The following is a 27,063-nucleotide window of genomic DNA, read 5'->3' on the forward strand; positions in this document are numbered from 1 at the left end:
ATCCATAAAAAGGGGCAAAATCACTGCATGTGAGGGAATTGAAATGCCCAATGGCCAACTAATTAAATGCAAAGAAAATGAAGCTTACAAATACTTAGGCATTCTGCAGTTGGATAACATGAAGCATGGAGAAGTAAAAACTATTGTCAGGTGAGAGTACACCAACAGAGTTAAGAAAATTTTGAAATCTAAATTGAATGGTGGAAATACAATCAAGGCCATAAATACCTGGGCAATACCAGTTATAAGATACACATCTGGTATAGTTAACTGGACACAAGCTGATTTGGACATTTTGAATCGAAAAACTAGGAAACTAATGACAATGCACTACAGTTTACATCCATGTGGTGATACTGATAGACTATACCTGCCCCGAAAATCAGATGGCAGAGGATTATTACAAGTGAGCAAACAGTTGAAGAAGAAAAACATGCACTGGCTGATTATTTAAAAGAAAGTCAAGGACATCTATTAATCGAAGTAAAGAACAAAAATCTACTGAAGGCCCAACAGACGAAACAATAATACAGAAAAGATGTGATAAAATCAAGAATGGAGAGTTGGCAGAACAAAGCACTGCATGGCCAATTTCTGGAAAAAATAAAAGATAAAGTGGACAGTGAACAAACTTGGTTATGGTTAACAACAGGTACATTAAAGAAAGAAACAGAGTCACTAATCCTGGCTGCGCAAGAACAAGCTATCCGCACAAATGCCATTAAGGCCAAAATTGAAAAATCCTCTGATGATGCCAAATGCAGACTTTGCAAAGAAGCTGATGAAACTATTGATCACATACTCAGCTGCTATAAAAAAATCGTGCAGACTGATTATAAATTGCGGCACAATTCAGTAGCACAAATGATCCATTGGAATTTGTGCAAAAATTATAATACTAAAACAGCAACAAACTGGTGGGAACATCAGCCTGAAAAAGTCACCGAAAACAGATGGTCAAGATCTTGTGGGACTTCCGTATACAAATGGACAAAATACTGGTGCATAATACACCAGACATCACACTGGTTGAGAAAAATAAGGTCACAATCATAGACATCGCAATACCAGGTGATAGCAGGGTCGCCGAGAAAGAACATGAAAAAATCGGAAAATACCAGGACTTGAAAATCGAAATTCAACGACTATGGCACAAACCAGCAGTGGTAATTCCAGTGGTAATTGGCACACTGGGTGCTATTCCAAAAGCACTGGAATTACATTTAAAACAGTTAAAAGTTGACAAAATCACCATCAGTCAAATGCAAAAAGCCGCACTGCTTGGATCTGCACGCATATTACGAAAATACGTTACGACGTCCTAGGCCCCTGGGTGGGGCCCAACTGGTAATCAATGCCAAATCCAGCGAAACAACTGGCCGCTGTGATACAATTGTATAATGATGATGATGGTGATGGTGATGGTGATGATGATGATGATGATGATGATGATGATGATGATAACAATAATAATAATAATAATAATAATAATAATAATAATAATAATAATAATGCTTCCTGGAGAACAGAAAGGATGTTGCAAAAATTCAAGAGGAACAAAGGATCAACTGCTGATTGGCAAGCTAAACCTAAATAATTCAAAGAAAAGAGGAACCAAGCTGTTCATGGCTTGGATAGACTATAAGAAAGCGTTTGATTCAGTTCCCCACAGCTGGATCAAGAAATGCCTGAAAATCTTTGGCATCAACAGCAACATACAAAAATTAATGGAAACTTCAATGAACCTCTGGAAAACAAAGCTTATGGCTAATGGAGAGGAACTAGGTGAAGTTGAAATTAAACGAGGCATTTTCCAGGGTGATTCCCTTTCACCCCTACTTTTTATACTCTCAATGCTACCACTGACAACCATTTTGAAGAAGGTGAACTTTGGATACAAACTTGCAAAGAAAGGAGTGAAAATTTCACACTTGGTGTACATGGATGATTTGAAGCTGTTTGGTAAAACAAAAGCTGAACTGAATTTATTAATTGAAAGCACAAAAAAATTTAGCCAAGACGTTGTTTGGAATGACAAATGTGCAACAATGGCAACCAAAGCAGGCAAGGTCATAGAATATGATGGAATAGAACTTGAGAATGAAGAAATGATAAAGGCAGTAAAACCAGAAGAAGGCTACAAGTACTTGGGGATTTTAGAGGCCTCTGACTTAATGCATAATAAAGTCAAGGAATTAACTGCAGCCAAGTACATCCGACAAATTCGCAAGATATTAAAGTCCAAACTGAATGGAGGAAACATCATAAAAGCCATAAATACCTGGGCTATACATGTAATTCAATACTCTGCAGGAATAATTGACTGGACCCAAATGGAGTTGGACAATTTGGACAGAAAAACAAGGAAGCTTATGACAATGAATCATGCTTTGCACCCTAAAAGTGATGTTGACCGATTATATCTACCAAGAGCAGAGGGTGGTCGAGGACTCCTACAAGCAAAACAGACCGTGGAAGAAGAAAAACACAGCTTGAATGATTACATCCAGAAAAGTGAAGAACCAATGATTAAGGAAGTAAATAAAGGAGGCCTTTTAAAGACAACTAAGTCAAAAGCTGAATATAAGAAAGAAGTAATTGAGAAGCGAGCTGAAAATTGGAAAAACAAAGCTATGCATAGCCAATACTTGAAAAGTATTGAAGGCAAAGCTGACCAAAAGCTAACTTGGAACTGGTTAAGATCAGGAACACTGAAAAAAGAAACATAAGGCTTTATTTTGGCAGCTCAAGAACACGCCTTAGCCACAAACTGCATGAAGGCAAAAATTCAACATGTTACCACCAACAGCAAATGTCACCTCTGTAAAGAGAAAGATGAGACAGTTGATCACTTGATCGGTGGGTGCAGCAAAATTTCGCAAACTGACTACCTACAATGCCATGACCGCGTTGCTAAGATCATTCACTGGAAATTGTGCCAAAAGTTTGGATTTGAGTACAGCAAAAACCACTGGGAACATCAGGTTGAGAAGGTTTTAGAGAATGAGAAAGTCAAGATCTTGTGGGACTTCAGAATTCAGACTGACAGGCACTTGGCCCACAACACACCTGACATAACAATAGTTGAAAAGAAAAAAAGTATGGTTCATTGACACTGCAATACCTGGAGATGCACGAATTGAAGATAAACAGCAAGAAAAAATCACGAAGTACCAGGACTTGCAAATTGAAGTTGAGCAACTGTGGAAAAAGAAATCGTGTGTTGTCCCGATTGTAATTGGAGCCCTTGGAGCAATACCCAAAGGGCTACCTCGCTAATTTATCAGACTTGAACATTCTGACTCTACAAAAACCACCCTACTTGGAACAGCTGATATCCTCTGATGTTACTTTAACAGTTCCTAGGTCCTTGGTTAGGACTCGAGCTGTTGAGCTACCAACCAGCCCCAAAGGCTGTGAATCTCACCAAAGATTAACCAATCATCATCATCATCATCATCATCATCATCATCATCATCATCATCATCATCATCATCATCTTGTGGGACTTTTGAATACAGATTGTCATTTGGAACACAACATGCCAGATATCACAGTTGTAGAGGTCCAAAGTGTACAGTTTATCAATATCTCTGTACCAGGAGATGCCAGAATCAAAGAAAAAGAACTAGAAAAAAAATCATAAATTATTGCGACCTGGCTATTGAAACTACACGGCTATGGATGAAACATGTAACAGTGATACTCATTGTTGTCGGGGCACTTGGTGCCATGTCCAAGATTTTTACAAAACATAAAGAAATTGCAGCTTCCTGCAATAACAGCAACAGAACTACAAAAACTGTGTTCCTAGGAATATCATATATTTTAAGGAGATACTTGGTTGATACCTAGGATGCTGGCAGCAACCCATATCAACCATTAGCACCAGTCAATGGTATTTGCGGCACATCTTTAAATGTTCATTTGACTGAGTTTCATGATTAATGAATAAAAGAAATAATGATAATAATGATCAATCTCTACTCCAAGTATTAATCTCTGGCCGTTTTTTGCACAGCATCAAAGGGACTTGTATTATTCTTGATGACACCATCAAAGACCAAATCCTGCAGGCATCTTACCTTCCTGATACCTTCCGAAGGGTTTGCTACGCAGTTATCAGCCCCATTGTTCTTACTGATGGTCTTCCACAGCTCAGCAAAAGTGCTGTCTTGCTCTAAAGGGTTGGTGCCTTTCGCTTTAAAGTACTCATAAACGGCTGAATCCCTGACGGTGCCATAAGAGACATCCATTTGCTTGGAAAGATCCTGAAATGTTCTGAAATACAAGAGGAATCCAAGAGTTATTGGAAGGAGGGGAAAGGCTTTGTGGGCTGAAAGAAAAGTTTTCTGCAGGAGGAAAATATCAAAACTCCTATAATTAATAATCGTACTTCTTTTCTTTTGAATCCCCCCTCTTTTTTTTAATTAAAAGAAGTGTTGTCCTGTCTTTATGTTGGTCAAGAAGACAGGGCAACCATGAGAAGATTCTGATGGCCAGAGGCTGCACTCTGGAGAGGGAAGATGGCAAGAGTCTACCCCAAATGAAGACAATTTTTCAAGTTCTTCTAATTGTCACATTGTCACTGTATATTGATGTGTGCAGAGATGGGTGGCTACTGGTTCATACCGGTAGTGGAAATTATGACTGGGTTGCTGAACTGGTAGGGACAGCAGGCTCCCCACGCCCCCAAACCGATTCCCCGGTTGCCGGGGAATTTTTTTTGACATTTTTATTGTTCTGCACATGCGCAGACCTATTTAAAGGCAGAGCGTAACGCACCAAACCAGCAGTCACACTGGCAGAAACCCACCACTGGATGTGTGTGTTTGTTGGTTTAATGTGATGATAATGTGACTGCCTTGAGTTATTTGTAAAATTAATAAAGGTAGGATAGAAATACAAATAAACAAGCAATAAACAAAGCTACATTTTGCCTACTGCAAAATATAGCTTTGTTTATTGCTTGCTTACTTTTATTCATATCCTACCTTTATTATTTTTACAAATAACTCAAGGCAGTGAACATATCTAACATACCTTCCTCCTCCTATTTTCCCCACAGTGCATTGCACTCTTTGTATTTATTTATTTGTATCCCGCCTTTATTATTTTTACAAATAACTCAAGGCAACGAACATGTCCAACACACCTTCCTCTTCCTATTTTCTCCCTTCAACAACCCTGTGAGGTGAGGTGAGGTGAGGTGGACTGAGAGAGCAGGACTGGCCCCAAAGACACCCAGATGGCTTTCATGCCTGTGGTGGGACTAGAACTCATGGTCCTCCGCTTTCTAGCATGGCACCTTTGCCACTAGAATCAAAGTGGCTTAGATTTGCTATATTTCCTAAAGCAAAGAAGTAGGCAAGTGTACCAACAATTTTAAGTAGTTATGGTCAAAGAGATCAGACTTGAAAGAGAAAAAAGGATCAAGGTGTCAGGCCTGCAGCCATATTCTCTTGTGGATCTCAGACCTGCCACACTTTCTATTATTCTGTTATGTATTTTCTATTGTGGGAAAATGGGAGGGGGGATTGTACAGAGTTAGATGATATGTAGCCAAAACAAAATTCTTTCTAGAAAGCCAAGGCCATCCTTTGTCTTTGCACCTGACCAGACCTGAATGGGTGGAAGCTGCCAGCATGGCAGTGGGAGATTGGACCATGAGATGGGATTGTGGGTGTGGGGGCAAGATCTTGAACTTTCAACTGGGTGGGTGGAAAACCAGTAAGCTTTCAGATTCAGGTTTTCCCAGATGTGCCAACATGGCTCTCTTAATAAATTGGAACTTTGAGCAATACTTTCCCTTGGACTCTGATTAAGTTTTGGATGCTATCTGGAACCCTGACCCAGGGTTACCTATGGTAAAGGTGACTACAGGTAGCCTATCCCGGAAGTAGGATCTCCTTTGATATAACTGGGTGTTTTGGAGCTTTAATCTCTGCAACTCTGTAGTGGGTTGGATGTTCTCTTTGTACCTTATTATTAGACAGTTTAAAGAAGATATAAACATTAAAAAGGAAACAGGAATAAAAAAGTAAAGCGCAGCAAAGGATTTCAAATGTGATGGAAATTATAATTTTCTGGTGTATCATTAGTTAAGAATGAATCACTGGATATATTTTATCATTGTAGAGACTGAAAATTGCTATTAAGCTCTAAGATAAGCATGAATATCCAGAATTGTAGTCAGCACAGTATAACTAACTGCATGGTATGATAAGAACAGTAAATTCAACCTATATGATTGAGAATCTATTCAGATTTAAACATCCCATAAAATTGAAATATGTACTCTATGCATGGAGAAACCCAATTTTTAGATGTGACACAAATGTATGCATTAACTTGTAGTCTAAGAAAGGTTTCCATTCTTAGTTTAAGCGTAAGTTGAATTCTGTGTCATATTTCTTTTTAAGATAGGAAATTATTTTAGACATAGAATTATACAATTTAATTTAGCAGGGATCAAACAATCTTTCCAGCAAAAAGCATCGTACGTTAGTTAACCTATTCAAAGCAAATTTAGTGTACTTCAAACAGTTAGGTGGTTTAATAAAGTTTAATAAAAATATTAAAGCCTGTAATGGGAACTCAGTATGAAAGAATGACCCAGCTTGTTCATTCCATTTCCATCAATTTTTAGAGAATGAACTGTTGATTTTAGCAATCAGGAGGTGACCATTATATTAATGATAAAACATGTATTAAGTATAATCTTTGGGGTACATTGAATGTTGTTTCATTGAAATTCCCACAGTTGCATATCAATTATTGCATTCAGATTTTGCATCCATTTGACTTCTTTGTTTTTTGAATTGTATTTCCCCAGTAGTTAATAAGGCCCAGTTGATATTCTGAGTTTTGTTTTATGTTTGCAAATTCACTAAAGTGTCTAAGTACTTCCCCTTTGTTTTTGCAGTTCTTTTAATATTATCCTGTTTAGTATTTTCATACTAATGAAAATATAGTATTGTGTTACGTGTTTCTCTTTTGATTTACATGAATCAATACTGTTACTTGTATATCCAGATTCTTAGAAGTTTATCAAAGACTCTCAGCCCTATAACACCACAAACTAGGTATGTGATTATGCCACTGACTATTTTCCCATCCTTCATAACCATCCTCCTCTTTCTCCTCCTTCTCTTTCTCTTCCTCCTCCTCTTTCTCTTCTTCTTCCTCCTCTTCCTACTCTTTCCCTACCCCCTCCTCCTCTTCCTCCTCTGGCACATAAGCCACCTTTGGTAGAATCGAGACCACAAATCCTGCTTCCATTTATAGCCACTTTTAATAAAGAATAATGGAGAAATACCTTGCAAATGCCTCAAAGAAATACACAAAAGATAGCTCTACCAAAGCAATATTTACACAAATACTTTCTCTCTTCTTGTCCCTATTAACACCACTGTGAAATGCATTCCAATATTTGTATATTCTTTTTTTTTTGCAAGATGCTAGACAGTGTTTTTACCATGAAGGCATCTTTGTAATTATTGTTCACTAATTACATACAATTACAGCAAAACAGCATCTTGGGGTAATACACAGATGGGCAGAAAAGCTGTCAGAATGGGAGACCAAACGATCTCACTCCCTTCTATTATCTCCCATCGCACGCCTGCAATATTAGCAAAGAAGCAAACCTCTGATGAATGTGAAAGATCAACATGAATTAAACAGCTGAACTTAGACAGGAAATTGTTGTGTATTCTTCCCATGCCAGCCTCTGCTCAATGAAATACATAATTGTCATGAAACTCCAGTATGAGTTCACCTTCATCCTGCACATTTGAAATATTAACTTCCCTTGCGTTGATATTTATTCCTTCTTCTTTGGTGGCCACTAAGGCTGCATTCATCTTGTTAACTGTGAATTCATCTGTTTAACTACATGCATCTAGCTGATTATGTAATTAAAATCCCCCCCCTTTTTTTTTACTGTAGCTTAGTTAATTCATACTTGGGCTTCCTCCAGTCTTTTTTCCTTTTGGAGCTTTCAACTGTGACTTCTCTGAAAGGCACAGAGTCAGTTAGCTGATTAATGTTGCTTATATATCACTATGTAAGCAACATGTGTTTTACTAAAGGCCATGGGGCGGGGAGGGGGGGGGAAATCAGAGTCCAAGAAAAATCACAGGCAAACATTCTCTCATGAAATAAAAATAAACCACGCAACTAGTTGATTTTCTCATTTATGGTGTCAACAGATTGCTTTTGATAATCAGTATTTTAGAGCTCAGTGTGCATAATTTTGCACTGTAAACATCGTTTGGGGAAAGTTAAGGTTTAAATCTGTCTCCCCAAATCATGCACTGTCCTGATGGCAGAGTTCGGGGAATTATGGGAGTTGAATTTCCACATATCTGGAGGAACAGATTTTCCTGGGTTTGGGAAAAGGAGCAAGCAGGAATTTCTGGTTTTCTAAAATAAGACCTGCACGATTTCACAGTGACTTGAAAGTTTCTGGGGAAGCGATCTCTGGTGAATATGAATTCTTTCTTTATATGTATTTATTCAGCTGTATTTATTCTGCCTGACTTCAACTCTGAGTGGCTTACAATAACAAATAATTCAAAAGTAGCAAAATACGTAAAATTAATCAAAACTTGTACCACAGTGACTGCAAAATCACACTCCAATGACAAAACAAGGATAAACATCACAAAAAAAGGGGTTCCTGTGGTGGCCTAAAGGTGGAACTCTTGCCTCACAATCAGGAGGTTGTGAGTTCAATCCTAGGTAGAAGCAGATGTAGGGTCTCCTGCTTGGGCAGGGGGTTGGACTAGATGACCTGCAAGGTCCCTTTCAACTCTGTTAATCTGTTACTACAGGTCCTGGGTAAAAAGCCGGGTCCTTAAGGCTTTTTGGATTGTCATGTGGGTGGGAAATACATGAATCTCAGAGGAGATCCCATTCCAGAGGGCAGATATGGCAGAGGGCAGTGATGGGATTTAGCCAGTTTGCACCACTTAGTGAGAACCAGTTGTTAACTTTCTGAGCAGTTTGGTGAACTGGTTGTTGGAAGAAATCATTAGAGCAGAGAACCGGTTGTTAAATCATTTGAATCCCACCACTGGATATTGCTACAGAAAGATCCCACGTCCTGGGATCTTATGGGCTGGCCACCTTGTGAAAAAGCCACCCTCCATTTGATCATAGGGTGTTTATTTAATTTCTTTTGTGCTTCAGAGCTTCCTAGAATTAAGGTTCTTGAGAAGAACATCCAGTGTTCCTCTGCTGTTGAAATTATTGTTCAAAGCACAGAAAGATTTTGAAAATTCTAAGAAATCTGGAGAGATGACCTGTTCTTCTATCTGAAAATTTGGCAAGATGGTATTTACTAAATATTTAAGATAAAACAAATGCTTTTTTGTTAATTGTTGTCTCTCAGTATTGTCATTCATCTGTAAAGCCAGATGAATGAGAAAATCCTTTCAAATATATACATTAAGTAGAAAAGTGCAACGAAATGAATGGATTTCTTATATTTAACTTCAGTTGATTCCAATCATTATTATATCATTATTATTCAGATGCTTTGCTCCAAATTATTATGCCATCTTCAAAGTAAACATCCTATTTATTGTAAGCTATTTATTATATAGCATAAATAAACACTACATATATTTGCTTGTTTTTCTCCTTTATTTCTTCCTAATTGGGTTTCTTTTTCTGTATTGTAAGCCAACCTGAGAATCAGGTAAAGTAGGTGGATGGATCAGAAATACTAAAAATAGCTTTTCTTTCTGTTCATCTTTGCCACTCATTTATCTTTCTCATGAGATAACAAAATCCAAAAACTTCACAGTAATTAATCCCTTCTCACCTGCCCAAACACAGGTTTCCTTGAAATCTATCAACTACAATTACTGCAACAAAACTCTTCCAACCTTTAATGCCATCAGGAGGAAGACTGGATTGCAGATCCTGAATTATGGCTGCTTCAAATTATCAGGATTTATTTTGTTACATGAAGGCACAATTACATTTTTTACTTCCACAAACAAGAGGTGTGAACATTACATTTTACTGAAGTAAGTCATTTCAGTGAGCCTGACATAATATGAACTGCAGGAGATGAATTAAGAGGTACATAGAGTAAAATTTTCATATCTACCCATTGTGCCACTGGAGATTTCATCCTTCTGGCTCCTGGCAACTAACCAATAAACTCCCATTATGCAGGATATCATTTATTTGCCCTGGTTCTAATCAAATTAAGTTTCTTGGCATATTTTAAGCTAACTTTCCTCTTTAAAGTGATGCTCATTAATCTGCCTTACATCCTTTGCTTATTGTGCTGGATTCTTAGTCCTGTGTCCCATCATCTCAATAAAAGAAAAGGGAGATAAGCAGAAAGAAGATGGAGGAAAATCAGGCTGAATATCCACAATATTTGCAAAATGATGTTGCCCCAGTGGATGAAGCACTATATATTCAAACTTGATTGGCTTTCCTTCTATAGAGGAACTGTTGCTTAAGCCTAACGTAGCGGCATATGAAGAAGAATTTTCTCTGCAAGACCACAACAAGGCAGCTCAACTTTTAGATATGCCAGTTCTGTGTCATTTATAAAAAAAGGCAAAAAATATATATCTAATCTTCTTCTTTTTGTGCTATATCTGTCATTGGAAGTTGGCGATCATGTTGGCAATTCTATTTTTGTCAACAGCCTCATGAAAAAGTGCTGCTGAGTTTTGTCCAAACTGGTCCCTTAGGTTTTGAAGCCATGATGTCCTTCTTCTGCCTGGACTTCGTTTGCCTTCAATTTTTCCCTGGAGGATTAAGTGAAGGATGCCATATTTTTATGGGTGTCGCATCACATGTCCAAAATATTCTAAGTTTCACTTTTTAACAGCTTTGATGATTTCCCTTTACTTATCCATTCTAATTCTAATACAGAGCTTAACACAAAACCACAATTGTAAGCAATACCAATGTTAGCACTGTTCCAATATCCAAGCCCCCCCCCAAAAAAGACGAGGAGGGTGAACCGATTCTCCAAAGCATCTGAAGGCAAGTCAAGAAGCAATGGATGAAAACTAATCAAGGAGAGAAGCAACTAGAACTAAGGAGGAATTTCTTGACAATGAGGACAATTAATTAGTTAAACATCTTGCCTCCAGAAGTTGTGAGTGCTCCATCACTGCAGGCTTTTAAGAAGAAACTGGACAAGCACTTGCCTGGAATGATATAGGTTCTCCTGCTTGAGCAGGGTGTTGGATTAAAAGTTCTCCAAGGTCCCTTCCAACTCTGTTATTCTGTTACCTATTTTGAAAAACTCTTGAGGAAAGCCAATATATTTAGAAAAATGATTTTTGAAGCAGGCCAAAGAACAAATGTTGTCACTGAAGCCCAAATGAGCTACAAATTTTGATGCCTCCCTAAAAGGCTAAAACAAGCTGTTGTCCCTACGAGCTGCTGCGCTAAGCTGAGAGTTCATTTACAGCACTGTCATGTTCATTAATATTCTCATAGTCTAACATTATGTTCATTAATATTGTAATGGTTCAGGAAGGAGCCAACAACAACCGGACCATTTGACAAATAGAGTGGCAACGTCATCCTTCATTACATTTTCCTTGTACCAAGCATCCTTGTGTACAAAGAGGAATAAAATACACAAAAGGCCTTGTGGAACGATCCAGCTGGCAGCGATGAAAGTGTAGCTTGGCAAGGCTTCTAAACTAAGGCAGAAACTTCCGCTGCTGACATAAACACCATAAGCACTCCTAAAAGTTAATCCACTGAGGCTTCAAGAAACTGGAATCTTTTATTTCAAGTCCTCCTAGTGCTAAGTTTTTATTAACAGCCACATTTGCAAATGAGCCTGTTCTGCAGAACTGGGAATAGTTACAATACCCTAATTTTATGGAGAGCTTTACTGCCGCCATTATGGGGCTGCAATATTTCTAAAACTGCTGAAATGCTTCTATTATTCTTGGCATATGTCATAAAAGAGGCAAAGCATAAATAGAGTCTTAATAGCAAGGGAGCCAGTCAACTCATGGAGTTTTTATCAAGATCCTGCTGTGATCCTGATAGAACACCTCTTTTTAACTATTTAACAGGAATGACTGCCTATTTTTAAAGGAAGTTGTCTAGCCATTTTGATTGTATGATTGATGGGAGGGATAGATAGATAGTTAGCTAGCTAGATGATAGATAGATGGATGGATGGATGGATGGATGGATGGATGGATGGATAGATAGATAGATGAGAGAGAGAGAGAGGGGGAGAGAGAGAGAGAGAGAGAGATGATAAATAGATCATTTTTATTGCTAGAGCTAAAGCATACAAAATGAAGGAGAGTACAAATTCACAAAACAAAATTCTGAAAAAGATTAAAGGATTTGGAAAAATGCTATTTACACAATTAATACTATGTGGTCTTTTAGGATACCCAATCACATGTTTCCATTGTTTTGTCCATGCCACTCAGCCATTTTATAAGAAGGCTAAAGAAGAATGATGTTCTGTTAAGATAAGGCACTGGCTGAAATTCTTGGAAAGAACAATGCAGGCCTCTGGTTTTGCAAATTTCCATTTGGAGCATTGTTAGTTTTAGATCCTTCCTTCCTTCCTGCTCTCCATTTCCTCCATTCAAGTCACAAGCCAGGGGCGCCTGTAAAATGTTTCCTGCTAGTATTTATTATAAGTATTATCAATATTAAATTTCTAGCAATAATAAATAGGAGTGGGCAAAACAGAAGTAAGTGTACTTTGATATCTCTGAGTGGCACACATATACTGTATACAGAACATTTAACATTTGATTTAAAAAGCACCTATTTAATGCAGAAAAAAATGAGTTGAATGTGAATTTAAGGTATCATTTATGTGGACTGAGATTTGAAATTGACTTTTATATTTATTTACATAAGTACTACTGGAAATACTTTGAAATACAGCTTTCAATATTCTTGAAAGCAGCCTGATAGATGAGCACTATTAAGGCTTAACCATTTCGTGCAAACCGGCATCCCAACTAAGAATGGAACAAAATAAAATGAGAATGCTATCTCTTCACCCTTCTAATATAAATCCTACATGCACAATAATGTGAAGGAATAAAACTAAAGGAACCAAAAAACAACCAACAGGAAATAAATTGCAAAAAAAAAAAGGAATTTACAACATTGACCTAGGTTTCGATTGATGACCAGAGATATAGTCTATATGTGCAATCAAAGCACAAACTTTTCTAGTTAGGAACCAGGAGCCCATTTTTTTTAATGGGGATTCAGAATTAACTAATTGAGTGGATTCTTGTTCAGAAAACAGTTGACCTTGGGCACAGGGCATGACTGGGAGCACCATAAAGGGAAGCCTTTAAGAAAGATTATCCAGTCCTAAGAAAAAGAAGAAAAGACACTCAAAATAATGATTTTGTTTAATATAAGATGGAACAGAGACAAACTTGGACAAGCTGATGATTATTTTTGATGCCCTTTAAAATAGCCATTTTTGTCTTTTTTAAAGATGTCCTTGAAATGTTCCCTGAGACTCAAAGTCCAATAATTTAAACTTGATTGCAGAATAGAGAGCAAATTATGTCACCCTAGACCTGGCAATGCTTTGTTTTCAGTAGAAAACAAAAATGGAGAATGACCTAAAATGTCAGAAGAAAAGTAACAATCCAATTTTGGCTGGGTCCAGGAAATGGAATAGCTCTTCTGCCTTGATTTTTCATTCTCCCTCATCCATGAAATTGCTCTGCCCAATTATCTAGTTACGCCTTTACTTGAGCAAGCTTATTAAAACAAAATATTTAATTCTTGCAACGTAATTAAAGAAAAAAAAACTGTATCCAGATTTCAAATAAAATTCAGTCCCAGAAGTAGTTTTCAGGTACTTTATGTAAATTAAATATATTCCAAAGTTAGCATGAAAGCTATTTTGTCCAAATGAGAAATATCTGGCAACTGACACATATTCTTATTTTTTTTAAATAAAAAAAACTTTGATTATGTATGCAGATTTGTCTTCTGCGTTCTTTATTCTCATTTCTTCAATCACTCAGCTTCAGAAATTTCATTTATTAAAACATTAATAACAGATTTTTTTTTAAAAGAAAGTCTAATGCAATTGATTTATATTCAGCAAGTAAATTGTTACTAACTGGACTGGCAAAGATGTGTGTTCAGTACTCTAGCTTTTAAAAGCTGGGTCAATTTTTGTCTATTGCTGGTTAGTTCCTTTCATCTATTTGACCTGTCTCACATTATTTGACAGTTGTAACCATTATCACAAATTTTATGTAGAATATGTAACAAAGGAGATGACCAATCAAGACAATTTGCTGTGCTCTGCAGGAATTGGAGTCAAACAATCATCACTCCAATTTTAAGAGCAAGATTGATCTTGCAGTTTCTCTAAAAAAAAATCCCACAGAGACATCTAGAACACAAATAGGGATGTAACACAATGTCTAGTGTGCGTGTATAAAATTTGGTGTGTTGCTGTACAAATCTGCTAAGAAACAGAGAATTTATCTGGGAAACTTGCGAGAGTCCTCATTAGCCTGGTATGATGCACAAAGTAAAAGACAAATAAGGTAGCCATAAATAAGGAACTATTAACCAGTATGAAAACCAATCAATAGAAGAAGTTTACCAGGACTGACTGATCTTCAAACTGGATGATCATTCAATTAATTGACCAAGTTGGGCAGTTCTGCAGTTCGGCAAAACAATTTCCACTAAAACTGGCGCCTGGATGGCCTCCAAAGCTATTATATACCTTCATGAAGAGCGTGTCCAAAATTTTGCAATTGATAATATCAAAGTGAGGCTATCTTCCAGTCCTCTCTCCTCTTCCTATTATAGTCCAGGAAACTTGCCTGATATTTATGAAGGAAAACAAATTGAGACATAATAGAAATGCACATGACTCTGATTAGCCAAAAGTTGGGATTCAGTATGTTTAGAGAGCCCACCTTCTCTTCTTAAGATGCCTTTAGCTTTTCCCTTCTGAAAATATTTACCCTCTTTAGTTCAAATTCTACCTTGCAGAGGGGAAGAACTCAAAACTTTGAGTTTTCCAAAATGAGAATTACTGAACCTGCAAAAATTTGGTTCATTATTGAACTGAAAAGTCCATTTCAGGCCAAATCTCGTAATATGTCCAGTGTCAAAGTGTGTGGAAGTTGCATCTAGGCAGCATGATAGCTGGTAAGGAGCAAATTAGTTGAGTAAACAAATCCAGTGGTGGAAATTTAAATAATGAACAACTGGGATGGTTTTGCAAAGCAATGATACTCCAGTTGCAAAGATCTGGATAACTTGCGTTGTTCCGGAAGCCTAAATATGGTAATATCAGCTTTCTTTTCATTTTTCTTTCTCCTGTTCTGAAAACTGAAAAATATTTGTGCTGTGAAACCAGAATTGGCAGAGGGCTTTCTCTCTGTCAGTCCCATTAATCTTAGGGCAGAGATATTTTAGAGGGAAAAAAAACCCTCCTTTCAAAGCTCTTGAATCTGACAGAAGGTGCTTCAGGGTGACTCTGATGCAGATGTCCTCCTCCTCTTTTTTTCAGCTCAGAGAAACATCTGATGATTCAAGAAGGCAACAGGAAATGCAAAAGTAGATGGAAGAGATAATTCCTTGCTAGAATGGGTGATGTGGGTTTAGTTTTAGTTTTAGTTTTAGATTACTATATTGTCATAGCACCTTGTACAACGAAATTAAATGCGATCTTCAGTGTACAATGATAGTTCAGTTGTCAAGGAATCATGTGCAGTAGTTAAGCACAACATCAGGTGGTAGCTGGTTTCCTCATTGACTTGACTTATCGGAAGCTGGAAGTGAAGATCATAAGTGGTGATGATGTGATTGTGGGAAGCTGTGACCGTTGTAACTGTGTGTCGTTTGGCAAGTATCCCAATCACAATCCTGTGACTGTGGGGACACTGGGACAGTCACAACTTCAAGGACCGGCCATAAGTCTTCTTGTTGAGCCCTGTTGTAACTTCCAATGGTTGCTGAACAAGAAGTCACTAAGTGAGGACTACCTGCATAGTCAAAAGCCCTTCCCTGTCTTTCATGGTTGACAAACCATAATGATACCCCTGATGACAACAATCAGATTAACCACTTGGTGGGCTCCATAGTGCCCTGCGGTCCCTGGCCTGCTGGCAAAACCATGTCTTCATGCTTTTTAAAAGAATGTCGGGGAGTGGGGAAGCAACCTTATTATTACTGCCAGGATGATGTTCCACATATATCTTCAATTCCTCCCTGCTTAAAAAGAATCCCTGCACGACATCCTCTCTTTCTCTTCCTGTCCCTCCGCTCTCCCCGCCTCCCCCACCTCTGCAGGGACAGCAATCCATGGATTCCCCCTGGGACCTAGCTGCGTCCTCCGGTATTTTCTGAGAACATACAAAACTGTCTGTAGTAGTCTTTTCACACTTCAATCCAATTTGTAACAAGGCCTGCCGACCATAGATGCCCCTTGCCCCACAAAGTTCATCCATGTTCTGGGGAAATGATGAAATGATGAAAAACCTATTTTCACAAATTGTGAGGGACATGAAATGAAGGCAACATTTACTAACCTACTTCATGAGATGGAAAAACCCTTTCATTGTCCCAAAGACACATCCAACTGTAAGTCAAGATTATCGATGGCAAGTATCTGACAGACAGTGGGTTCCTGCTTACTCTTGCTTTCTCCACAGTTAAGAGCACATACATCTATGGTGTTTCAAAAATGTTGGAAAATTATTGCTCAGAGCTGACCTAGAACTTGATAACTTGGATTGAAAATCAAGAAAACTAATGACAACGCACCATGCTCTGCACCCCAAAATACTGATCAATTGTACTTGCCTAGATCTCAGGGTGGCAGAAGACTTTTACAGGAGAAACAAACTGTGGAAGAGGAAAACCATGCTTAAATGACAACATTAAAAAACCAAATGAGCCACTGCTGAAGGAGGTGAACAAGGGAAACCTCTTGAAAACAACGAGAGCAGAATATTGAAAGGAAACAATTGAGCATTGAGTTTTGAACTGAAACAAAGAATTCAATAGTCAATACTTGAAGGACATTGAAGACAAGACAGATACAAAGCTAACATGGAGATGGTTGAGATCAGGGGTGCTGAAGAAAGAAACTGAAGGCTTCATTTTGGCTGCCCAAGAACAAGCCCTGCAAACCAATTCCATGAAAGCAAAAAATTCAACATGCCAGTAACAACAACAAATGTTGCTTATATAGTTTACTTTATTGTCATTGCACCTCGTACAATGAAATTAAATGCCATCATCAGTGTACATTATACATAGGAAAACTATAAAAATAAAACACATCCTTCACATTCTATATAATTGAATTGAAAACCCCTGATACTGCATTAGTATCACACTATACAGTGTGATACTAATTATGCAACGAGAAAGATGAAACACTGGATCCTTAGAAAGGACTTGTTAGGTGGACAAAAATACTAAAACTAGTCTAAAAGTAACCAACCAAAATACTGTCTGAATAATGGACACAACAATACCAGGAAACAGCAGAATAACTGTGGTCAGCACTTTGGAAGACCTTTAAGAACAAAATAGTGACTTGCTCAATATACTCAATATACTTTGTTGAAGGAAAATGCTGAAGATCAAACTATTTGGGATGTAAGTTTTTTTAAGCATATATATATGAATGATGCTTAAGATGATGCAATCTTTCTACCTTTGAAAAAAAAATTATCTTTATATTCTTATCCTATGTGTTTATGTTACTTTAGTGGTCCTTCTCCAAAGCTTATATTTTAACTGCAATTTTGAATAGAACTGGTCTCAATCAGAAGGTTTAACTTTTCTTCATTCTGTGTAAGCCACTGAGAGTCACTTCGTTGTGTTGGGGTAGACGTTTGATAAATAAATAAATAAATAACAATAATATTTCATGTGGCGTGCAAAGAGTAGAAAAATATTATTTTCCCCTACTAAATGATGAGCTGGCTTTTCCCTATGTAAATGTATCAGTGTTAACTAAAAGGGTTTGAGAAGCACAAAACCTGCCTCCCAGTAGAATTTGTAATCATTGCAGCCCAAGAGAACAACTGTGGAAAGCATCATTTTTCTAGCCTACCACAGCAAACCACCTCTTCCTTCCTTCCTTCCTTCCTTCCTTCCTTCCTTCCTTCCTTCCTTCCTTCCTTCCTTCCTTCTTTCTCTTTCTTTCTTTCTTTCTTTCCTTCCTTCATTCCTTCCCCCCTTCCCCTTCCTCCTCCTCCTCCTTCTCTTTCTCTCTCTCTCTCCCTCTCCTTTTAGTAACCCCAATACATCTGCTCTGTGCAGCCCAAGCAAACTCTCATCCCATGGCAGCAAGTTCCTTACATGTGTGAAATAATGTGCAGGTAATTTATGCGAAACGACAGGCCAAACGGAGGTTTTCCAAATACATGCCGCAAACATTAAGGCCAGATGTTGAGCACTGTATTTTTGTTTTCATAACAAGACTGTACAATGACAGCCATATGGCGGATGGGCCTCTCAAGTGCACAAATGAACAGCCTTCAATTAATTGCATCCTTCCATTTGGCTAGGATTCATATAGCAGATTCAAAATAATGTTAGAATGCAGCTCTGGCAACCCTGCTCTAGATTACAGACGGGAGATGGATGGGGCTTCTTGATTAAATAGGAAGCATCTCTGTAATTCCTCTCTGTTACTCCAATATGCTACCCCAGAAGCTTGTTAAGCATGTTGCCTCCTGTTGCACACTCTTCTCTTTACAATGCAGACTTTGGATAATAGAATGGGAAAAGACTCTTACCGAATTGGATTGTCCATCCTATTGACAGTAAGAAATGCCGCTAGGTTTGCTGTATAAGATGAACATACAATAAGAGTGAAGAGCCACCAACTCCCCATTACAATCCGCATCGCCATGGAATTGACTGTAGACTCACCACCTAAGCGAAGGAAAAAAGAAAGAAAGAAAAATATTTGGAAGCCCATATCTAAAGAATTATTTAGTTTAAAAAAATGGCTCAGGCTCCTTTATGCCATCTCTTAACCTACTGTCTCTGATCTATTTGCTTCTTTGATTTTGTTCTTTAAAAGCAATCTATCATTTGCTATGCTGTGCTCCTGTGACCACAGATGATCTAATTTAGCTTCTTGAGCCAATCTAGACTGCACAATTGCTTTATGATTCTGTATTTGCTTTTGTAAAAAAAAAAAAAATTGTTAAATTTGTATGCCACCCATCTCACTACCATGTGATTCTGGGCATTGTATTGCGAACAAACCCAGAAAAATACACATCACTAAGTTGACCCTGGGAAATTTCACTGATTCTGTGTCATAGAAACATGTTCAACTCCTAGCAACCAGACAGGATAGGTAGATTTTCTCCAGGGTGATCAGTCTCTAAACTGGTCTTTCAGTTTATCCAATGGTGCATTCATCACTGAGTCAGGCAAACTCAACTGTTCTCAAAATCTGGAATTCCCTATTTATTTATTTTTTTAAAAAATGTGTATTTAAACAGATACAGATTCCAGAAACAGGAAACTCTTCCATAGATGCAAAAAACTCAAATGGAACCAAGTTCCTAGAGCTGGCCTTTTAAAGGATCAGTGAAAAGGTTCAGCTTTCCCAAAATAATAATAATAAAAAAATACTATATGTGGAAAACCTGTATGCCTGGAAGAAAAATTGATTTTTAAGCTTTCTAAAACTTAACTATTTTTTAAGCGTGGGAAACGAATTTTCAAACATTGTGCAGACCAGGGACTTTGTCTCAGCTAATTCAAAGGGATATTCCAATTCTTCTGAAATAATCACACATTTTAAATGAGTCACAAGATAAAGGTAAAGGTCCCACACACACATATTTGCTAGTTGTTCCTGCCTCTAGTGGACGTTGCTCATCTCTGTTTCAAAGCTGAAGAGCCAGTGCAGTTCGAAGACATGTGGTCGGCATGATTAAATGCCAAAGGCGCATGGAGCGCTGTTTCCTTTCCACCAAAGGTGGTTCCTATTTTTCTACTTGCATTTTTACGTGCTTTTGAACTGCTAGGTTGGCAGAAGCTGGGACAAGTAATGTGAGCTCACTCCGTTACGCAATGCTAGGGATTTGAACCGCCGAACTGCCGACCTTTCTGATCAATAAGCTCAGTGTCTTAGCCACTGAGCCACCGCATCCCTAAATGACTCATACTGAACCCAAATCAAAGAAATAGCTGGGAAATTTTCATTTCAACCATTTGATTCCCCCGACACTCTGAGAGAAATCTTCCAAATTTGCTTTAAGTTTCATTATAATTTATATTTAGAGAAGTTAGAACTCCCTGAAAACTTGATACTGCTTCTCTCTCCCCACCCCCGCTCCCTTTGAAACTTGCTTGGTTTTCCATCACATTCTGAAATCTCTTATCCTAGAACAGAGGTCTACAAATTCATTTCAGATTCAGGCTGGCAGTTTTATCAGAGTGATGGCAAAGAAAATGTATTGCCCAATAGATCTTTCCCTGTGGCATAAAAATTATCACTTAGTGAGGTCAAATGGCAATGTGGATTGAAGCTGCATGGTAAGCAGCATGTCAGAAATAGAAATATAACAGAAAAAAGGCAGCTAACTCCCATACTGAAGATAGGAGGGTAAATTTTGTCCAGATACGTTATTTATTTCTGTTATGACTTAAAAAGGATCTATGGTCTTATCTGTTGCTAATTTTAAACCTTTAAAAATGTTTTAAGAATTCTTATTTGGGGAAAAATGTTATTTAAATTATCTGTCCTCTAAAAGCATATGTGTTATCCAACTGAATTTTGATTACTCCACAGAACAGATATATAATGTAAATTATATTTTGTTTTATTTTCTTTAGTGCACAAGACAACCGAATCAATTGGGTAACAGGTAACATTTCTCATTAACAGTTTAGCATCTCACTACTTCTTCAATAAGCTTAATAGCTTTGCAAATTGCATGCTAAAGAGTACAATAATGGTTAAAAGGGAGGGGGAAACTCCTTGAGTAGTTCTCATCTTAGTTCTAATGCTATTCTGTTTCATTTGAATGAGGTATACTGTCAATAAATCACCTTTTTATTACAGGATGAAGACATCTCAGGTATGGTGAAATTTCTCTTTGCTAGCATGTGAGAAGTGTGGTTAAGCCCACACAGAAGGTAAGAAATATCTGCCAATTATTTTACCTCTGGTGGAAGATGGTAATTATTCCAAAATAGAGTATTTGCATAGATAGAATTCTTTTGAAGACAGACTGGCTAAGCAGGGGGAGGAGTCTAGCATGGAATTAGTCTGGAATCTTTATGTTGGGAAAGGTCCAACCTGCCTTGAATGCTGGTGAACCTTATGTAGTCTGGTCTAGGTGCAAACTGCCAGTCTAAAAAGATTCCTGTGAAATAAGGTAAAGGTAAAGGTACTCCCTCGCACTTATGTGCTAGACGTTCCCGACTCTAGGGGGTGGTGCTTATTTCCATTTAAAGCCAAAGAGCCAGCATTGTCCAAAGACGTCTCCATGGTCACATGGCTGGCATGACTAGACTTCAAAGCCGCATGGAGCGCTGTTCCTTTCCCATCAAAGGTGGTCTCTATTTTATCTACTTACATTTTGTACATGCTTTTGAACTGCTAGGTTGCCAGAAGCTGGGACAAGTAACGGGAGCTTGCTCTGTTACATTGCACTAGGGATTCGAACCACCAAACTGCCAACCTTTCTGATTGACAAACTCAGCATCTTAGCCACTGAGCCACCACATCCCTTTTTCCTGTGAAATAGGCATGAACAATAAAGTACCTAATTGTGAGGATCTGGCCTAACATTCATTGAAAAGGTTCAAAAGCATTCATGGTGGGTCAGACTCTTGTGCCTATGTAGACTAATTACCCGCTTGACTCCTCCCCCTGGGTTGGTCAGTGTCTCTTCGACAAATCCAGATTTAGATCCATAGGATTAAAAGCCCTTCTGCTCCCTGCCATGTCAAGCATCAATGTTTATAGGTGCCTGTCTCTGCCTATGAATAAATGCAAAAAGCCCACTGGCCTGAAAAACAAGTCAAAACAACCTCCTACTTCTTAGAGGTTATTTGGCAAAGTCTAACATAGACTGGGATGGGGAAGTAGCTGTTATTTTCTCTCCTCCAGAATATACTCTTAACCATCTGTGAAGAGGGATAAATAAGATCTAGTCAAGCCAATTTCGGCTGTACATCAGGGGCAGAGAGAATTAATATCTGCCTATTTTTTCTCTCCCTCTGAAAATGTTGGGATTGGAATGTGCTTAACTGTACCTGGATCCCTCTGGTTGTCTTACATAAATTAAGGGTTAGCGAAGTAAGCCCCAATAAAGCCTGTAACATACATTGCATCAGGACTGCTTGCTAAGAAATGATAAGGTGTAAAAGAAAAACAGATTCTCAATTTACAGAGCCATATAGGTAAAAGTAAAGATAAATGATGAAACATTTCCTCTTAAAGTACACAGGGGATATGGCCCTTTCTTCTGTGAAAGCAGGCATAATATTTAGATTGCAAAACACTCACAGAACTTAGGATGATCTTACGATGGATAGCATCATATGATCATCCTAAGAGCCTAGAAGTAGTCATGTTACTGTTGACTCAGTGGTCTATTTCTCCCAGTGACCATTCAAATGCTTCTTGGGTGCTTCCAAGAAGGAGATGGAGAGATGTTTTTCTCTTGCCATTGTTCCTTATTAGCTGATACCAGGAGGCCTGAATCTTCAAGACCAATAGCCCTTAAGAGACCTGGCTCCCATGAATTGGTCTCATCTTCTTCTAAAGCCATTCAAGGGAGTGCCCATTATCACAGGTCATGGCAATGGATTTCACAGCACAGTCATGCAGTATCTGTCTGTTCCAAACCTTCTTTCAGCTAAACTGGATGGTGCTTGCCCTAGACCAGTGATGGTGAATCTTTTTTGGCTCATGTGACAAGAGTGGGGGGAGTGCAGGGGGGTCGTGCATGGGTGTGCCACACCCCAGCGCGCATGCATGCACAACCAGCACTCCACCCATTTTTGGTGTGCGTTTCTTTTGCCCTCCCAGGCTCCAGAGACTTTATAGGAGCCTGGGGAGGGCGAAAACAGCCTCCCCCCCCCTCCCGGGAGGCCCTCCGCAGGCTTCAGGAAGCCTCCGGAGCATGAAAAACCAGTCCTATGGGCAAACCGGAAGTTCGGGAAGGGACTTCCGGGTTTCCCATAGGGCTGTTTTTAGTCCTCCGGAGCCTTCAGGGGCCTTCCAGAGGCTTCCCCGAAGGCTCCAGAGGGCAAAAAAACAACCCTATGAGCAACCCGGAAGTGACTTCCGGTTTCCTTGTGGGGTCGTTTTTTGCCCTCTGGAGCCTTCAGGGAAACTCCTCAAGCCTCCGGAGGGCGAAAAATGGACTCAAAAGAAGGCCAAAGTCAGGCATGCGCGCTGGCCAGCTGACAGGACAACATCTTGTGTGCCCGGACAAATGGCTCTGCGTACCACAGGTTCGCCATCACGGCCCTAGATGTTCTGTTATATTTTTTCCCAAATATAATGTGGACACAGTATTTCAGATGTAGATGTAGCAGAAAACAATATCTTTCCATTGCTGAATGTTAGTCTGAAGACTTTTTGTAAGTTTGCTCTAGCTTTCACTTACCATCACTCTTTTGTACAGAAGCAGCAGCAAGATCAATTTTAATTGGATTTTATTTATTAAATTTATTTGCCGCCCATTTCATATGGAAACAACTCTCAAGCCATGCTCCCTCAAATTGGATTTGTTTCCGCTCAAAAAAATATAGGTCAGCATTAACATCTGATTTCCACACCTTCAAAGGGTACAATCAGCATAGATCTTATAACTGATTGTGGTTCTCCTGATTAACTAGATCAAGAGTGTCAAACGTGATTTAATTAAGGGCCACATCAGGACTGTGTTTGACCTGCGGGGCTGGGTGGGGGACATGGCCAGATCAACATTACTAATCAAGGTTCCGTTTTGGCCACGAGAGCCTCCTGTAGCCCTCTGCCATCAAAAACAGAGCTCAGGGAGCTGTTGTGGGATTCAATTTTTTTTTACTACTGGTTCTATGGGCATGACTTGTGGATATGGCATGGCTTGGTGGGCGTGGCTTGGTAGGTGCCGCAGGTAAAGGATACTGCAAAATCCCCATTCCCTCCCCACTCCAGGAGAAGGATACTGCAAAATCTCCATTCCCTCCCCACTCCAGGAGAAGGATACTGTAAAATCTCCATTCCCTCCCCACTCCTGGAGAAGGATACTGCAAAATCCCCATTCCCTCCCGGTCAGCTGGGGCATGGGAGGCAGAGAATAGATGGGGGTGGGCCAACCAGAGGTGGTATTTACCGGTTCTCCAAACTACTCAAAATTTCCGCTACTGGTTCTCCAGAACTGGTCAGAACCTGCTGAATACAGGGCATGTGGCCCACCCGGGCTGCAGTTCTGGTAGCAACGGCCTCCTGCAGCCCCCTGCCAGTGAAAAAGGAGCTGGGGGAGGCCATGTGCTGCCCGCCTGGGCTCTATTTTCTACCTTGATGGCCTCCTGCAGCCCTCTGGAGCTCAGGCAGTCCTCCTGAGGTCTGTTTTCTCTGGCAGAGGCACCACAGCCTGGTGCTTCACTGTTTCCAGGGAGAGCCCATGGGCCAAATCTAAGCACCCTGTGGATTGGATCCAGCCCTTGAGTCTTGAGTTTGACACCCCTGAACTAGATTGACTTCAGACATGGAAACTGAGGAGATGCTATATCACAAACTCAGTTGGATTTTACAGGGTTATTCCCACAACCTGAAACTAGAGTTATAAAAATTGATTCAAAATACATTTAGCATTTCAACCTTATTCTGTGAAAATCCATGAGCACTAACACTAACATTAACAAAAGCTATCACCAAAAAGACAACGTATTAAAAATGTAAGTGTGCGGCCAAATAACAATGTTTTTTTCCCCTGTGGCAGCATCCCCCATCTTGTATGGAATTTTACCAGTCCTTTTTCCTGCTAAGCTTGAAAGATCATTGAACTATTGCATGTGCTTCTTTAAAGCAAAAGAGAAAAATACCCAGGGTGATAGGAACAATCTAAGTATGACATAATTTGACAAGTGTGTCAAGATACAGAAGTGTAAAGTGTGTGTTTTATGTGCTTTTGAAATCAGCTTCAAAGGCCTACTTGGATGGCCTTACTACCCCATAAATCACAATCTACTCATCAAGCTGGTTGCTTGTCAGGATTTATTTGTTCCACAAATTAAAAGTCAAGTAGAGAATGGCCATTGAAGTGTCCCAAAGGTGCTTTTTCTCCAAAAGACAACTGGACTTCTTGGTTTTATCTTTGAAAACCAAGAATGAGATTTAATTCAGTTGCTTTTTTGGGGGTGGGGGGAAACACCTTTGGGACAACCATGACCTGGATGATTGAGAATCTCCATAGACATTAAAACATCAAGTCTACAAGGTTCCTGCAGAGAACAACTATCCAAACGAGTACCTTGTTGAACGAAGGCTCCGTACACTATCCAAATGGCGCTGTGAAGCGTGGAGGAAGTGCAGGCTCCAGATTGAGAGGAGTTCTGGGCTCTGACTGCTTGGATTCGGTTCAGCACGAAGATGAGGACCCCAACCACCGGGATCGCAGCAGCTATGCAAGTCCACACAGCAAAGTCGAAGGGGGCAAAGAGGGAGAAGATGTTGATCTTCTCCTCCGGTTTCTTGATCAAAATGCCTACAGAGTAATCCATGTAGCGCTTGCTGAAGTCGACCACGCTCTCTCGTTCAGGGGTGATGGTGATGGCGGAGATGGCTAGGTCAGCTCTCTGTGGAGACAAGAGAAGGAGTGGTGAAAACCCCTTGCTGGCTAACTCAGCCACCTCACAAAAGCAGAAGAAGGATTCTGCTGTGAAGTATACTGGGACAATGTCTACCTCCAGCAAACATCAGGCTTTGCTTCAAGAATTTATGGCATGGTGTAGCATGAATATCTTATTTTTTATTTTATTTATTTCATCAAGTATGTATTAGATAACATATGTAAGTATAAACATGATTTTGGATACATGAAATGGATATGAATAAAAAGAAACATTAGGACAGCGACGGAAGGCATGTTGGGGTGCTTATGCATGCCCCTTGCATACCTCTTAGGAAAGGGGTGAGGTTGACAGTAGACAATCTAAGGTTAAAGTTTTGGTGGTTTGGGGAAGAAACCACAGAGCCAGGTAGAGCATTCCAGGCATTGACCATTCTGTTGCTGAAGTCGTATATTCTGCAATCGAGTTTGGAGCGGTTTACCTTAAGTTTGTATCTATTGTGCTAGTGTATTGTTGTGGTTGAAGCTGAATAAGCCATTGACAGGTAGGACATTATACCAGATAATTTTATGTACTACACTTAGGTGAGACCGAAGGTTGTCTGAGCCCAAAATTTCAAGCCTGGTGGCATAAGGTATTCTGTTGTGAGCAGAGGAGAGGCGGCCTCTTCTCATGAAATATCTCTGGACTCAATTTATGTATCTCGCTCAATTTATTAATGTCTGACATGCAGTGCGGTTTCCAGACAGATGAGTTGTATTCGAGAATTGATCTAGCAAATGTTCTGTATGCTTTGGTTAGCAGTACAATATTACCAGAGAAGAAGCTTTGCAAGATTAGGTTAACAACTCTTAATGCCTTTTTGGCAATGTTGTTACAGTGGGCTCTGACACCTACATCATTAGATATGAGTACTCCAAGGTCCTTGACAGAGTGAGGTTCGTCTACAAGGTTGCATCCACCCAGCTTGTATTTTGTGTTCTCTTTTTTTTTTTGCCAATGTGTAAGACAGAGCATTTGTTGGTTGAGATTTGAAGTTGCCAATCGTTTGACCATTCTGACATGTAGTCAAGGGTAGCAACAGTCAGTGGTGTTAAATAGTTTTACATCATCAGTGAAGAGAACGCAGTTGCTTATAATACGATCGCAAAGGTCATTTATGTAAAGTATAAAGAGTGTTCATCCTAATTTGGTCTTATTCGGTCAAAACCTTTGGACACTTAGACATGACGAAAAGGCCTCCCATGGGCC

General features: G+C 39.2%; 1 protein-coding gene across 7 annotated transcripts in view; it reads right to left on the reverse strand.

Moving 5' to 3' along the window:
- The window catches only part of GRID1 (glutamate ionotropic receptor delta type subunit 1), a 763,397-nt gene that overhangs the window by 32,695 nt on the left and 703,639 nt on the right, over positions 1-27,063 (reverse strand). For all 7 annotated transcript variants that reach the window (XM_087702059.1, XM_087702060.1, XM_087702058.1 and 4 more), the window contains exons 11-13: positions 25,494-25,818; positions 18,792-18,930; positions 4,086-4,281 (exon numbers count right to left, since the gene is read on the reverse strand). In XM_087702059.1, the coding sequence (XP_087558185.1) occupies positions 4,086-4,281; positions 18,792-18,930; positions 25,494-25,818 (660 nt within the window). The remainder of the gene's footprint in view (positions 1-4,085; positions 4,282-18,791; positions 18,931-25,493; positions 25,819-27,063) is intronic.

This window comes from Thamnophis sirtalis, unplaced genomic scaffold (genome assembly GCF_051295495.1).
Source record: "Thamnophis sirtalis isolate CommonGarterSnake01/CBP01778 unplaced genomic scaffold, rThaSir2_p1.2 scaffold_15, whole genome shotgun sequence".
NCBI lineage: Eukaryota > Metazoa > Chordata > Lepidosauria > Squamata > Natricidae > Thamnophis > Thamnophis sirtalis.